Source organism: Pectinophora gossypiella, chromosome 8, assembly GCF_024362695.1.
Source record: "Pectinophora gossypiella chromosome 8, ilPecGoss1.1, whole genome shotgun sequence".
NCBI classification, from domain to species: domain Eukaryota; kingdom Metazoa; phylum Arthropoda; class Insecta; order Lepidoptera; family Gelechiidae; genus Pectinophora; species Pectinophora gossypiella.
This window is the reverse complement of record NC_065411.1, coordinates 12674359-12690861: the sequence shown is the minus strand read 5'-3', so window position 1 is coordinate 12690861 and position 16503 is coordinate 12674359. Positions and strand designations below refer to the sequence as shown.

Below are 16503 nucleotides of genomic sequence, written 5' to 3'. Positions count from 1 at the left end.
TATCAACTGTATACTACATTCAAAACTTCACCGTCTTCCGTTCAAAGTTCACTGTTAGACAGAATTTGATTAAAGCATATACGGATACCCGATCTTAGGTTATTGTACAAAGCTTAACTCACACAATATACTAAGTAAAGGAGTAACACGATCGCTCTTTACTACTTGTAAGAAACAGTGGGCGTTGTACGGGTTTCAGGTGTTGGTTTTATTGTGAGCTTTATAGGCAAATGCTTCATCCGCCAACAGCCAGCCGATACCATCGATATCGTTCTTTGTAAACACTCGGACGTTTGCATACGATTGAAACTTCCATCTTCGTCTTATTGCAAATCGTGTTGAATAAATTTACCATGTATCGTTCGATATCAGATTTATTGACGTGCACAATTTTTTTGTTAGGTATTGTCGTTTTAGATTATTTCGGAGTCGGTGTCTCTAGAGTTGATGTTCATTTGTTAAGCAAATATAAAGTGTCTTTAGTGAGTGATTTTACGTATACTCAATAGGTACCTGCGAAGATACAGTTCACAGCATTGATTTAGGATGTTACGCGGAAGCGCGAAAATATTCTAAATAGTCTATGGTTCACACAGTCATACTAACTTTTCCAGATAATGCAGCAAAAATATGCTTTTACATAACTAGATAATTATGTGCTGGCTGCTAAAGCAATAAGGACTTTAAGTGCGATAGGCGTTCGCTTTGATGTTAAGTAGTAGGTAGGTACATCGTCAATATTCAAATATCATATAAAGTAAACTTTAATTAACAGACATCAGACGTGATATTGAAGTATACTCCCCGCGTAAGTGAGATGCATCGATAAAAACGTCAATACATAAATACAGACGTATTAAAGTAGGTGGGCATTGGGCAATCGTGCGCAGTTCAACGCCCAAGTTTATCGTCTCGTAAACCGTAAATAGATCGAATGCAGTAAACGGACACAGCAGTGCAACGCGGCTTCTTTCCAATTTCACTGCAACGCGATCAATAACATTACCATTCACGCCAACTCTCAAGGAAATGCTTACAAACTGTTATTTTGTTTGGAACAGACAGGGTGAACTGTACCTAAACGCAGACACAGAATTAGCAGACGTAGTGATAAACTACCTCTATGCTGCAAGGCTAACATGCAAAACATGATAAAATTATCGATCGATTCAATAAATTTTGTCGAAATAGATAAAATTACTTGTTCTCTAACATGCGTGCCACGTGATTTAGGGGTTATAGGTCCCGGGTAGAACCTAGGTCCCCGTTGTGTCGTGCGGACCGGGAATCGAACCCGCGACTCGTGCCGCAACAATAATTCTAATGATGTTGCACAAGCAGAGGTGAGGCGATTGTGATGGAAGCAAACAGCGGTTGACGATGATTAGTGTATTGCAAAGTGTTACAATATAATTGAACAGGAATAAGCAGCACTACGTAACGACGTGTTTGGTCACCACAGATCAAACGACATAATTATAAGTCTGTTAACAACGGGTAGTGTCGACACACACACACACACACACACACACACACACACACACATACACACACACACACACACACACACACACACACACACACACACACACACACACACACACAGAGAGAGAGAGACACACACATACACACACATGTATTATGTTTAATTTACCTAAGTTTTACTTTAAGACAATATAGTGTAAATCAAATTGTACTGGTTGCGTTGGAAGAGCGAGGCATTCCCATCACAAGTGTCATCTGACTACTTTAAGGGAAGCCCCTGTAACTTGTTTGTTATAGATTTACAGAAATAAATCCCTTTTTATTTTTTTATTTTTATTATTTTAATTATATCGTCAAAGTCGATAAAATGACCGCGACAAAATTTTATCACGATGCGCCTACGAATAAATAATAAGTCAGGAAGAGTAACAACGCTCACAATTTGACGCCACTAAAATGTACACTGAGTGGGCGGGGCTTAAAATGACTACTCGCACCTACTTCAATCTGCCTCGCGCCGTCACTAATGTATGCCATTGCTCGATTTATGCTATATTTCTATGGAAAAAACAGTGAAATATTATGTAAAATGTCGTCATGTGTAGTTACTTGGTGTAGGAAACGAAAAAAGCACAGCAAAAAGATAATTGGAATAACTTATCATCGGTAAATATAACATTTCTGTTCTCGTAAACACATTGTACTTTGATCCGCATTATTCAAGAAGTTCCTAGCTTAATATTCAGATAGGTAAATTATAATTTTTAATACTATGCAGTCAAGTAATATTATCAATTTCCAGCAAAATATAAGTTTTTCAGTTATTTAGTCTTGTCGAAATTTCCTTTTTTTATTTTCCCCAAAAATGAAAACCGACTGCAAAAATGGATAAAAGCAGTTCGTTACGAAAGAAGAGAGGATGATCGGCTTCCATCCTATTCCAGTAAATAATAAGTAACATTGTAATTATATTTATATATCATCCAAGTAAAAAATTAAAGTATTGAATAGTTGTTTTTACTAAATACCAATTAATTCAAAACACAAAACATGCAATATAATAATACTACTTGAATACATAATTCAGCAACACGCCTCATCCGAAATACAAAACACTAAAAATTATTAAATCCACCGTTAGTTTCGTCCATTTTTTACTTATACTCATCCATGCATTGCATAACAACATCCTTGATTTGAGAACCCCGGAAACACACGCACCAACCTCTATTGTGGTTGCTATTGATAACCAATCACAGCGCTTGTCGCAATGAAGCGCGTCACGGAATCGCTACTGATTGGTTTTATGGATTTACGATCTTTTAGAATGTCGTGGGGTCAATATTTCGCCGGCGTTTGTTCATAGTTACTCTTCCTGACTTATTATTTATTCGTAGCGATGCGCGCATGTTAACCCGACTGGACTGGGAGCGTATAAAATACAGAACACGTTGGGATGATTGTCTTCCCGGGCATATCGTAAAATCCGACAGATGTCTATTCTATTCTGACATGATGGGCAATTGCTATGGGCGATTGGCGGATCCTTTGACACCATAAGGTTCATTACATCCTACTTAGGACTGCGTATCAGTGGCTGCAAGTTGTCTTTGATTTGGCGTGAGTTTATGTGTAGAAGATATTGATGAGAAAAATGGTGTCATTAACACCTATATTATCGTTTGGCTTCCTTATTTTCATCAGGCTTGTGTAGTATTTAATATAACAAATCTTTAAGGCGTATGGGATGAATTCTACAGTCTCTGCTTACTCCGGTGGAAAATACGCATGAGTTTATGATGTATGTATGTAATGCGTATGAACTGCTACAGAATACTACAAATTAACTGAGAAGATCACACCTCAATCCGCAATTTAGTCAGATTTTGGTGCGTTGCGTATTTTGTAATTTGGCAACACTCCTTCGTCCCATAAATGTTTTAGTTGTGGTCGTGTTCTTCTCAAGCATGTTTTTTACATTTCAAACCACATCTTACTTTTATGTTTTACATAATTTATAGTAGTTACGTTGTCTACGTGGTTCTATATCGGTTTTCGCTGGTAATATGGTAAGTAGGCTAATAAGCTTTTTCTTAACGCGTTTTGTTACATCACAGAGCATGGTAACTCTACAATGATTATAGAGTTTAACAGTAAAGAACACATTGTGGACAATAAAAATGTAATTACGGAACTGTGGGGAACATTAGTGGCCTCAATCGCAGGTACAGGAATTGTAACAAGTACTTCCCTAGTACAAATGGACCTAGAACACGAATAAAAAATACTACAGGAATCAGCGTCTTGGAAGTGAATTAAACTAAGCATTGCGGAAATAACAGAGCAATTGTATGTAATGAACTCATAAATAATGTCGGTCCATTTGTAAGAACGCAGTGTAGGTAAGTAATGATAATAATTTATTTTCTTAGATAAATCAGAGCACTAATAATAAAATTGCGAGCACGTTTATACAGGACATATTATTATCGTAATAAATCCAGTGGGTTCTCTATTCCTTTGTAATATTAACCAAGCCTGAGGTTACAGACTCCAGTAATCCCGGATAAGTGGTAATCCCAAATAGATCAACATCTTAATAGAACCCGAAATCAGTTTACTCCATAATACTGCTTCCGTTGTCGTTCAATCTCGACCCCAAATGAGCGTACAATATTCCAAAGTTCAGCGACACCATATCAAGAGTGCTCCAGATAAATGGATCACGTTACTTGATTAACCGGCGAGCATCCCTTCCCCTTATCACCCTTGGGAATATTTAAATGGGCCCTGAATATATCACACCACCCTCAAAAGGTAAACGAGCGAGCCCACCACTCGCTTACCTGCGCTTTAGATTGAGAATATAAATGATGGTATCTTCATTAACGCAGCACACAACATGTTACTGTAAACAAAAACAATCGGGAACGCGTTGTATCGTATCGCCGAAGAGGAAATTAAATCTCGTAAACCAGTAGTTTACCCGAGCTTTCTACTGTGGCGGCAAGAGAAATATATTCCTGTCACATGCGAATTGGAGCGACAATTTGTGACAGACGTGCGATCTCAATCAACATGGCAATCACGCGCTTCACCGCCACAACTACTGCTAATGTGCTGCTATTGAAAATCAGCATTCACAGGAGCGGCGGCGCAGTAACACGCCTAGTTACACTTATTGATTTCATTTCAAGTGATTTACAACATGTTAAAGTTGAAAGTGATAACTTGTTTTGACATCGTTATCACGGCACAAACACGACACATGTCTAACAATACTCCATTTGCATTTTCGTGCTGGTTCGTTCGCGTTACAGTCAGTAATCACCAACACTGTTGAGATTATTATTATCTACAATAATCTACATTTATTCCACCAAACGTCTAGTAGATTATGCGCGAATTAAGAAGCAAACGCGTGGAGTTTTTTTACGTTCATAAATCCTGTCAAGATCCTTTTTGGGGTTTCGAGCCAAGGTCTGCAAACTCATTCACAAGATCAAGTGGCAAAAAACTGGAGCAATGAACTGGGAGTCACGTAGGCTGCTCATCAACTCCCAAAGCACGTAGTAGCGTCTAAACTACCGCTCATTGTCAATATTGGAGTGCTGCTCTGAACCACTGGTAAAATCAATAGGGACATTAACGGCTATTGAAACTCAGATTGTTTGAAATTACTTTTACCGCCTAATAAGTATGCAAATACAAAGAGAAAAAAAGATTTTTTCAAGATTGATCGTAAAGCATTCGGATGTTTTTTTTTTTTCGTTTTAACACCTTCATTTGGTAATAAATAAACTATAAGTAACATTTATAATTTAAACTTATTATGTTGATAACACCAATGTTACTTCACGTCTCAATTACGTGAAAGCACGAGGGCTTTATAGTTAATTAATCGCAGTTTTTAAACCTTGCGCGTTATCAGCACTTGCGAGTATAATCCAAAATGCAAATTTAATCGTTCGTAATGAATTGTTATTGAGTCAACAACCTTCCGCTGAGTAATGGTCGCGGCGAACAGTCGAGCACACACGGCAAAGTGTTATTGTTTTATGAATTTGGTTTGTTTTTCTTTTTGTTTTGGTATTTTTTTATTTTATATATTTTTTTTGTCTGTGTACTTATTCATTTCCGTGTGGTTTCTGTCCTGTGTTAAATGTAATGTACCTGTCTGTCTGTGTCTGTGGTGTCCGGAAGTAATAAATGTTTCTTTCTTTCTTTCTTTCTTTCTTTCTTTCAAAGTGCAAGGCTACGAAGTGCATCGCCGATAAACCGGAGATGAAAGCGACTGTTTATTTGATTTTCTGCCTGTACGCGCAAGCATATTAACTAAGCGCGGCCGTTGAACCCCGCAGCCTGTGCCATCACCTCCTCGGCTCGTAAAACTGCCGCAAACTCCATTCCGGCTTACGTTTAAGTTTACCCTGCACAATATAATGAACTTCGATCCTTTCTATACACCATTTGGTTTTAAGCCGGTCGACCTCTCAGAATATAACAGTTTCCCCATTGTCTTCTTTATGACTCTGTACCACCTAGTTTCTACTTAACGAAAATGACAATCGAAATCCGTAAAATCTTCTATCATCTGTTACTTACACACGATCACTGGACGTGTCTTCATTCAAGCATGTTATTAAAACAAATAGATACGATGTGCTGTCTGTCGCAATCATTAAACAATAAATCTTACACAGCTGTTATTGAGAACCTCACAACGTGATACAGAAACGGTTTCAGACGGTTGATGTCAACTTCTTCAACCGTGTGGGTTAAGAGGTGGATTACCAACCACAGCAGCCCTTGCGTCTGGGTTATTATCGAGCCGCCAAAGGCCCCTGACATGGCTCATGTAACGACCACGTGCTTATATCAGTAAGTTAGTAACCGGGAACAACGGCTTAAAGTGCCTTTCGAATCACGGATCATCTTACTTTCGGACAATAAGGTGATCAGCCTGTAATGTCCTAACCAAACTAGGGATCACAAGTTAATTTTTCAATCTCTCTACTGGTATCGAACCCGGGACTTTCGGATCGTGAGCCCAACGCTCAACCACTGGACCACAAATGCCGAGGGGATGTCAACTTGACAACGTACATTTTTAACTTTACAAAGCAGTCAGTCACTACCTCTAGTAATGGTATCGACTGCGTCGTATTTATTTATCGAGGGTCAGTAATTAAGCATGATTTCTGTTGCGTATGCTTTTATGTTTATGCGTGTCCGGTGACTTGTCGGAGTGTGGTTACAATAAGGAACTAGACAGACTGTGTTGACCGTCGTTTCGTAACAGCGCAGCGTCTCGCCGAGCCCCATCAAACATTGTCGGATTACGTTTATGGACCATTTGTATGGGATCTGCTACGGTTAATGATTTCGACCGACTTGAGTCAGTGTATTCTAAGACGTTGCCGTAAGACTCCCTTTACTGGTGAAGCGGATTGTTCTATAAATTGCTCAGTGTCGTACTGTAAAAATAATTTAAGTAGAAACATTCCAGAATTTCCAGTAGGTAGCTAGGTTAGTACTAGGTAGAATGCCTTGGTCTCATTTTCATTACCATAATGAACTTGAATTTTGATTAAAATTATTTATAGGTAGGTAGGTACTATTAGGAAACCAAACCAGGAAGGGAAAGGATAGGATTTAGGAAAGGGTAACATCAATAAGGAACACACGAGTTTAAATTAATAATTTACATATGTACGAATGTGCACATTGACTGGGCATAACAACGACTTCCATTTCACCGTTATTATTACCGCAGGTAAAGCCCCCCTATTATTAACCGCCCCTCGTCTGACATATCGAGAAAGCTAGCCACGTAAAGGTTATCCACTTAGAAAACGTGCAATTTTTGTAACTTTATTTCTACTACAGTATACAGTCTTCGCTTGTTTCTTCTCGTTTCTTATCTCCGTCCACAAGTCGGTCACTTTTTATGAACAACTCTTATCTTTACAGCCAGTATCTTGACATGACAGCATATTTATAGGTTAAAAACTTGTCTAGGTCAGCTTCCTCACCGTTTATTTTCCTCATGCCGGCCCTAGACCTTCACAGCACGCCAGAATCCTGCCCTCTCCTCTGTTTCGACGACAACAAAACACACACAGACACACTTTCATTTATTCCACAATGCACTCTGTTGAAAACATTCCGCTTGTAACTGGTAAGAGTATTCACGCCGGTCGAGTTAAGAACACTTATTTGTTATTGATAAGTAAGAATAACACTAAAATGTTTATCACGAAGCGATCTACACCCACGCAAACATGTTGCAACGCGCGTCAACGCCGCGCGTGACTGCAGCAGCAGTGTTGCTGTCGCCGCCGCCCGCCGGTTGATTTGACAGTTGGGCGCTGATGGCGGCCGCGCGCGAAACTACTTCGTGGTTCCAACCCCACTCGCTAGATGGCGCTGAATACACAACATACGTACGCATTCATCTGTTTGCTTGCAGATTACTGCAATGTTCTGTTCAATTATTGTGAATGCATTTATCCACGTAAACACTCGTAAACAAACGGATGGACGGAATGTTTTAATTATTTTTTTTTAGGAATTTTATGCGACTTTAAATGGGTATACTTCGAACACAATTACATATATAAATTATTTTCATTCGTAATTTTGGAAAACTTAACTAATGACAAAATATGTCATTTTTCCAGTTTAGCCTTACCTTATGTCACTTCTGGAAATGACGAATTTTCAACTGTGTTGCACTAATGACGTTTGCTTCTCCATACAATAAATTATATCACCACACTTGCAAAAAATCGGAATGCATTAATCTCCGCAACTTTATACTATAATATAAACCATTAATTTCAGTCTTTTCAGTAAGAAAACCTGCATTGAATTAAATGCCGGCTGGGACAAACCGATATCACTGAAAGAACACCGTTATATGTATATAGGAAAACCTCCTGGATTTTCCAAAACACACGTATACATTATGAGCACGATTTGAACACAGTTCACCATGAATAGCGACCGATAACACTATCCATCACCCCATTATCCTTTGCAGCCTGAAGTTAGCAGCGAGCAGGCACGTCCAAATATACCATAAATAACACCGTTCGCATCCGGGGAGCGCCGGGCCGCCCCATCCCCTGCTTCGATCGCGACGACGAGGGAAAGGTCGAATTATATTTTTTTTAAATCCAGATATTGGAAATTTAATAGAATAAATCGATGCCGGCCGGCGTCAGCGTGTGTGTTGGGAAGACTGTTGCAGCCGGCGAAACACAGGCGCGGGGGAGGCGACTACCTATACATCACAATATGTTAAATCGCCCGCGGCCCGCGCGGCCACGCGAACCGGCCCCGGCTCCATACGTACACTACACCCAGTCACCCAATTAACTGCACTTTAATTACGCTTTTCCATTAAAGAACTCCGCTTAACAGTCACTCCCACACGTGCCCGTCTCGAGAGTTCGTTGCACCCACAACAATAAAACTGCAATTCAAAGTTATAGATGACCTATAACTGTTACTATGATCATAAATTCGCTTTATTGTCTCAGAAATAAAATCGCCTAATGTAGATCAGTATTCTGAAAGCATAAACTGAAAGTAAGTATATTCATGCAGAGGGTCAAAATGTCTTGTTGCATATAAGATCCATTCGTTACGCGGAAGAAATGCGTTGAAAGGAAAAACCGACAAAAGAAGCCTTTTTAGGGACACGGATAAGACGCAGTGCGAAGAAAAAGGAGGGCGACAATTTTTCCGGTTCATATCTTTCTGTACATTTCATTACTTCCGCTATGTATGAACGTGCGATTCGGACAAAATCGGGGACGTTCGGGTAGGATCGGGCATCTTCGGGCCATTCCGGACGACTAATCGATACACGTCAAGCATGCTACGCTACAACACGTAGCTACTACGCGAGTCTACGCGTTGTAGCTTACACTACGTCTACGTCTAGTTGTCTTCACTCCCGCCGCCACATAACTATTTATGCATGAAACCAGCTGAGTTGAAAAGCTCGCCTAGTTTATTATATCAATGGTAACCAACTGTTATTATTAATTTATATGGCTTCAGAGGGCTTTTTTCTTGATGCTGTGTGGTTTTCATGGATATTTAAGAATATTTATTTGAAAATACTAATTAAATCTATATTTATTTAAATATAAAAAAAAAATAGTCAATGCCAGTAACAGACAGACAGAGCCTCAGGCCGCCATTCGAAAAAATCAAGTTACAGCCACTTTGGTGACAGGTTGCCAGTTGTTGGCCAATAAGTCCATTAAGTTAAATAAGTTGTAATGAAAGTAAGCTCTCCTACCAGTTCTGTGAGATAACCGGCGAAGAATACCTAAAGTAAAAAATGTTTGTCTAAATATTTATTATAAATATTTTTTAGAAAAAATGATAAACATTTTTATACCATACCTACCTAAAGTTTTAAAAAAGATGATGGATATTATATTTAATCAAAATTAAAATAACTTAAATAGATTTAAAAAGTCATGAACTCAGTAAAAAAGTTAGCATTAAAAAAATGTAGTGTTATAGTGCGGAAATGGTACATATAACGCCATCTATGAGCAATATTCATAATCAGCTGCCGTTTGCCAGGATAGAAAATTTTAATCAAGAAATATTTCTATGTTTTTATTTATTTCAGTTATAGTTATAAAACCGAAATCCTTACATGGGAATGGAATGTATAAAGGTAAATTTATCAACTTTGCTTTTTTCATGGTATAAGAAGACATTTTTAACAACATAGCAGCAGAAAGATATAACCTGAAAAACCAGGTCAACAAAACTATAGAAAAAACTAATAATGTCACTTGTGAGTTATGCCTACCTACTTGTGCGGTTATCGGCTTTTTGGCGGGAGGCGGGAACGGGACAGTTGCTTTCTTCATTGAATAATCTAAATAATTAATACGAAGTGGTGTTTTGTGGTTAATGATCGCATTAAGTTAGTCGGAAGACATTCGCGAGTGTTATTATATTGGAGTATTCAATAAACAAAGTGTATCTGCCTATTTTCGCTTCGTGTCAGGAAGCCGCTTCATAACTCAAAAGTTTATGCGGACTTTTGAGTTAATTCGTTTGGGGTTCGGAGTAGGAGTCTACTCCGAGGGTGGGGGCTTAGGTTTCATCATCATCACCTTTCATCATTTCATTAATCATCAAGAAAAAAAATACGTCAGACATGGCTGTATGGGCATAGTTCCCTTTGCCTTACCCTTCGGGGAAAACCAAACCAAAAAAAAAAAAATTGTGCGGTTATCGTTTTTGCAATGTGATTTTGCGATGTTTTCTAAGAAATTAGATGCGTTTGCATTTGTTTTAACGGATATGCATTTGTACTAAATTAAAATGGATAGTCCTAAAATGTTATCGTAAGTACATCTAATAATGATTCATAAAAATAATTTGAACGTACCTACTGTTATTATTTCTGCTAATTTTAAAGTGTTTATAGTTAAACTAAGTATTTTTTTGTTGTTTTTGTGTAGGGGCTATGATCTAGTGGCCCGGGGAACTACAAAGATCGATAGGACTCTGCCAGAAGTTGGTCTAAAAGATGTGATGCCAAATGGTTCATGGTTAGAAAATAAACAGATACAGTCGGCGCTAGAAGCAAGAAAACACCTCATTGAAGTTGAAAGGATTGAAAAATGGTAAGTAATTTATACATATCTAACACATAGCAATCCTGATAGAAAAAATCATAGATATTTATGATCACCAGATAAGTAAGAATTTAATTTTGATTGCTTCAATCATCTTCTATAATATTTCCTAAGTCGACAAGAAATTGAACAAAATGCCTTACACAAATTATTTTATTAGAATTCAGTAATATAAGCCGTTGTTTAAAGTCATAAGACCAAATGTACTTTTAAAATCCAAATCCCACTGACAATTATGTCTGGAAATCACGGCCTTAGGAGGTCAAAATCAAAGTCTGTTTAAAACCTAACCTAACCCAACTTAATTTAATTGAATTACACAACAACTTAAGTTAATTACTTATAGGTGCTAATTCCTGTAAATACCATCTAATTTTATTTTAAGTTATATCTGTCATTTTCTTATCCGCCGAAAAGGAAAGGGACGGGTAATTGACAAGCATAAAATTTATGGAACACACGTCAATTTTAAGCACAAATCTAAACCAACCGTCTAAAAATTTTACTTCAGTCAATCATTCTTCCTAAAATTAAGAGCTGTGAATCATCCGTCCCTTTCCTTTTCGACGGATATGAAAATGACGAATATAACTTAAAATAAAATTAGGCGGTGTTTGCAGGAATCGGGGCCATAGTTTAACTATTATCTGGAAATCAAATCAAAAATCCTGTAATCCTGACAAAATCGCTATCAAGTACCTGTTGCATTCATTTATAAGTATCACAAATTGAACAGTAGAGTCCCACCAATTGTTGAAATATAACTATTAATATGACAAGGTTGTAAATTGCATAGGTACTTGATAGCAATTATCCTTACCTTAGTGATTTAATTAAAATATAATAATTCCTTACAAAATTATTCACATAAGTTATAATTACTTCCAGTGGTGTTCTAAGCCAGGCTGTGTGGAGAGAAGAATTGATGTTGGCTGAAGTGATGCAGAAAGCCGGTGGACACTGGCAGTACCTCGGACATAATGTTGGCAAACAGCTGTACCTAAAACCTGAAGAGGCCCTTTTCTTGATGGAAGTTGTAAGTTGTTAAAACAGTACATTAAAATAAAATACAAATAGCTTTTATTCTCTGACTTTACATTGTTTTCTATTATTATTTACTTAAATCAATTAGTTAGCCGACATCAGGGACATTGACACCCTTCTTGTCAGGCTGTCCTAGGACGAAGGCCTCCTCTAGGTTTTTCCAAATGTGGCGATCTTTGGCCGCTCTTCTCCAGCTTTTTGGGGGGTCATCTTCCCATATTTTATTTTGTCTTCCATCTTTTAAGTTGCAAATTTAACACCCAACAATTCTTTAAGCAGTAGTATGTGATTTGATTTTAGTTAGGACAGAACCAAAGCACAAACTTGAGTACCAATATGACCTTTATTGACCCTACATTGATGAATAAAGAACTTCACATTTTTTGATTTTTGTACCAAAACACAATGGAGCAGTGCTGCTCCGTGATCTTCTTTGCGAGTCGATGGCAATCAATAATAAATTTTTGCTGACCAATAATTGGCCACGCTTACGGCATTGTCAGTGGCTTCGTGAAGGTCTTTAATAGTGCAGGTGTTAGGGCACTTAGAACAGCTCTGTGATGTGAAGTGGGAACAAACCCAGCAGTAAAAAGGCGTAAAAGTTTTGTTGCCTAGCCTTTAGGCAGATAAGAACAGAGTACAAGAAAGAAGAATTTAAAAAAACAAAATAGCCAGTGACCTTACTACTAAAGAGGTTTTTAACAATAACATTCCCACTTTGGGAACATTCTTGGGAAAGGCACACTGGGTACTTCTGTAGTCTGTTAGTAGGTAATGAAAGTATTGTTTGTTTATATTTCATAAATTGAAAAAATTTGAAAACCTTAATAACAAGAATTGTCTCATTTTTTACAGAACTGCCTTCAGCTAAAGTACAATGATGTAATAGTATCTTTACAACAGGCATACTCCTTACTATTACGAAGTAATATATCACTCATGCACTACAAAGTCTATGCGTCACTTAGTAGAGTAGGTTACAAAGTTTACCGACATAAAGATAAGAAAGCAATAGAATGTGCCAAGAAATTAAATGTAACTCCATATCCAAGCGAAGAAACTTCTCAGGGTGCTGAAAATGAGGCGACGGAAGCAGATAAAACAAAGGTTATTGAAGAAAATGAGACTGATGAAAACATGGATGAAGAAAGTGCTGTAGATACTAGCAAAAGTGCAGGTACTTGTGATATAATTGTTTGTCTTACACTTTATTTAAAATTTCATGCATAAGAAAAATAAATGTTTCATATTGTCACCTTATAGTATCTAAAAAACGCATTTTTGAGAGATCACATTTGGATCTGATTTTTGTCAACAAAACCTCGCCTAGACACGCTAGTTTTCAATCCAAGTAAGAAATATCAATTTTTACTCCAATTGAAATTAGTTGAACAAAATCTAGATTTTGTTAAAAAAAAGCACATCAAAATGTGATTTATTTGTCAAATAGATTAATATGTCAAAGCTAAATGAATACATGTAATATTGTAAAATAATTTTATATGTTTTCAGAAGAAATAGACAAGGAAGAGGAAAGAGATAAAATTGAAACTAGAAACCAAGAAGGTAATAATATTGAAAATGCTCTCATGCTTAAACTTCTCTATGAATGACAACTAGCATAATATGGTTACTAGAATATATTTTTAACAACAATAAAGTGTAGGTGCACTTAAAACTTGGCAATCCTACATCAATTGCTCTAAGATAGTTTTATTTTGTTTCAGATACTGTTAGCAGTTCGGAAGCCACTGCTAGTATTACTCAACCTCCAGATGACAGTACTTCAACAGATATCACAGAACTAAATGTTACTAATACTATGGACACAGGGCAAGATGCAAATCAAAAGACTGATTCTAACATAGAAATGCCAAGTAATAACGAAACAGTTTCTCTCGAAAATCCGCAAGAGGTTACGCCGTCAACTAGTGGGAAACATATAAGAATTTCAGAGATTTCATACTACCAGAACAAATTACATTCACTGGAGAAAAGAAAGGTAAAACCATGTGATTCAAAACTCCTTGAAAAAAACTTTGAAATAATTCCCGATTTTTCCAAAACAACTCGTGTGACCATGACAGCACCTGAAGAACAGTATATTCCGAGAAATGTATTCCTGAATAATATTTCTTATATATTAAACCTGGAAAATATAACAGTAAAATCAAGCAGCAGGCGGAATTCGATGACATATAGCATCAATGAAGAAGCAAGCGGCAATCACGTCAGGCGAATCAGGGATACCAACCCTAGCAATCCAGCAGAAAATTGGACCCCACCTCAAAATACAATATTTTCAGTGTCCAACGTACATTTTAGACCTCGAAATTTCTGGAGACCACCAAACAATATGATCTTCCTCCCTTTTAATTTCACGTTTCAAAGGCCGTTTATGCCTAATGTAAACTTCATGGCAAGGTTTCGTCCACCGATGAGACCACCGGTATTTTTACAAATGAATCCCAGACTTGTGATTCACAATCAGCCAAACAATGAAAACGGGACCTCTCCAAACCGAAAAAGAACACGAAACAGGACCAAAAAGACGCATTTTGAAGCTATCAAACACCTAGCGACAAGACTGAGACAACTCGTGGAATCTGGCAACACTCAACCACAGAATATCGACGCCCTTCACAGGTTAATTCAGACTTTTAATATAAGGTATCATATGAGATTGCGTCTCACAAGCACATTTGAAGTATACAATGATGAAAACATAGTAGAAACAATCTCTCTTGATGATGACGAAGAAACAAGCAATAAAAGAGTTAGATCAGACAGTGATAATACATATAGTGAGAATTTAAATAAATTAAAGCAACTGGCAGGGAAACTGAAAGATATGGAAACAAAAAAAATTAGTAACTCTCGGCAAAGACGTGCATTTTCTAGTCTATTAAAACGTTTCAACAGATCTTACGATGCAGAGCTATATTTAAGTAATAATTTTGAAGTGCTAGATAAAAGATTTATAACACTCGATTCTTCGTCTGATTCTGATTGCGTTATAGACGAATCTCCAGCAAGATATAGTGGAAAGAAATTGAAAAATCCCTTTAACATCCTTAAGAGGCTTTCCGAGAAAAAACATCTAAGAACTTCAACATCAAATGATAATGAAGGCACTAGTGAAAAGGATGAAGTAAAAGACAATAAATACAGTAAAGAAATCACAAAAAACTTCGATAAGAATTGGTTGCCAAGTGAAGAAGACTTTGGCAGAGCAGAAGTGGTTGCAAAAAACCTTATGAATTGTTATCTGATGGACAACAAAAGGGAAGAATTCATATTTGATTTTATTAAAAGTCAACCATTTGATTTTGAAAACTGGGTGGATATAAAAACGTCGTTTTTAAGGAGTATTCAAGAAACAACCGTCATGATGCAAGATGGCATACAAGAGAATAGTTGCAATATAGACTCGCTAATAGGGCCCGAAGACGGCAATGATATGCGTTCTGTATTGAAGAAACTCAGTATAATACAGACTAACAAAGAAGTTGATGACGATTCTAGTCTTACCATTCACTTTGATGTCTATAATAGAGATGTACAGAATTTTAGAAAATCAAATCGACCCAAGCCACATTTTAGGGTCATTTGTATCAAGTAAGTGTTTTATTTCGTATTTAAAGTTAGAACCCTTAAATGCTTATTTCTAGTAGATGCATTTTAGTCTATGTATTTCTTATAGAAAAATAAAGGGCATGCCTTGAACAAATTATGACACTCTTCTTTGACATACGTTTATTAAATAATTTTTCGTTTTTTTTGTTTTCAGTGAAACCATTTCACCTCCTACTGGAAGAGACATCGCGTCTCTTCACTCTAAATACGACGATAATGTTCCGATCGTATTCGCTATCGTCGGTATCGGTTCTATCTCGTATCTCCAGATTAACCCGATTGATTTACCAGTTTATATATCAAATAGCGACCTTACGTGAATATTCAATGTTTTTATGTAGTGAAAACGTGAGTATATGCCATTGCTGACATATCGTAGAGATTGGCAAAATCACAGGCAAAATAGATTTGAAAATTTTCATAATTGGAACTGTGTTTTCTTTCTTAATCTGCCAGTGGCATATTTTTTTCATAAATGACAAATAGTTCAAATTTGCTCTATCTTGCCAATCTGTGACGTATTTTTTCTTCCATGAACATTTATTGTTACCTAGTAATTTAAGTAAATGTCAACCTATCAAGAGCATAAGGGTAAATTAATAAAATGTGTCTTATCAATGTTCTTTTATTATTTTTAACAAAATTCGTTACTCGT

At 37.0% G+C, this 16503-nt stretch overlaps 2 protein-coding genes across 2 annotated transcripts in view; one reads left to right on the top strand and one right to left on the bottom strand.

Moving 5' to 3' along the window:
• LOC126368777 (caskin-2) overlaps positions 1 to 7788 on the bottom strand; it is a 336044-nt gene extending 328256 nt beyond the window's left edge. The window contains exon 1 of the mRNA XM_050012925.1: positions 7521 to 7788. Within this exon, the coding sequence (XP_049868882.1) occupies positions 7521 to 7536 (16 nt within the window). The 5' untranslated portion in view covers positions 7537 to 7788. The remainder of the gene's footprint in view (positions 1 to 7520) is intronic.
• A 2556-nt stretch (positions 7789 to 10344) lies between these two features.
• LOC126368776 (uncharacterized) lies at positions 10345 to 16466 on the top strand. The gene is made up of 7 exons (XM_050012920.1): positions 10345 to 10874; positions 10992 to 11156; positions 12057 to 12204; positions 13068 to 13389; positions 13725 to 13778; positions 13940 to 15830; positions 16003 to 16466. The coding sequence occupies exons 1-7, from the start codon at positions 10852 to 10854 to the stop codon at positions 16166 to 16168; spliced, it is 2769 nt and encodes a 922-aa protein (XP_049868877.1). The 5' UTR covers positions 10345 to 10851; the 3' UTR covers positions 16169 to 16466.
• Positions 16467 to 16503: the final 37 nt, after the last annotated feature.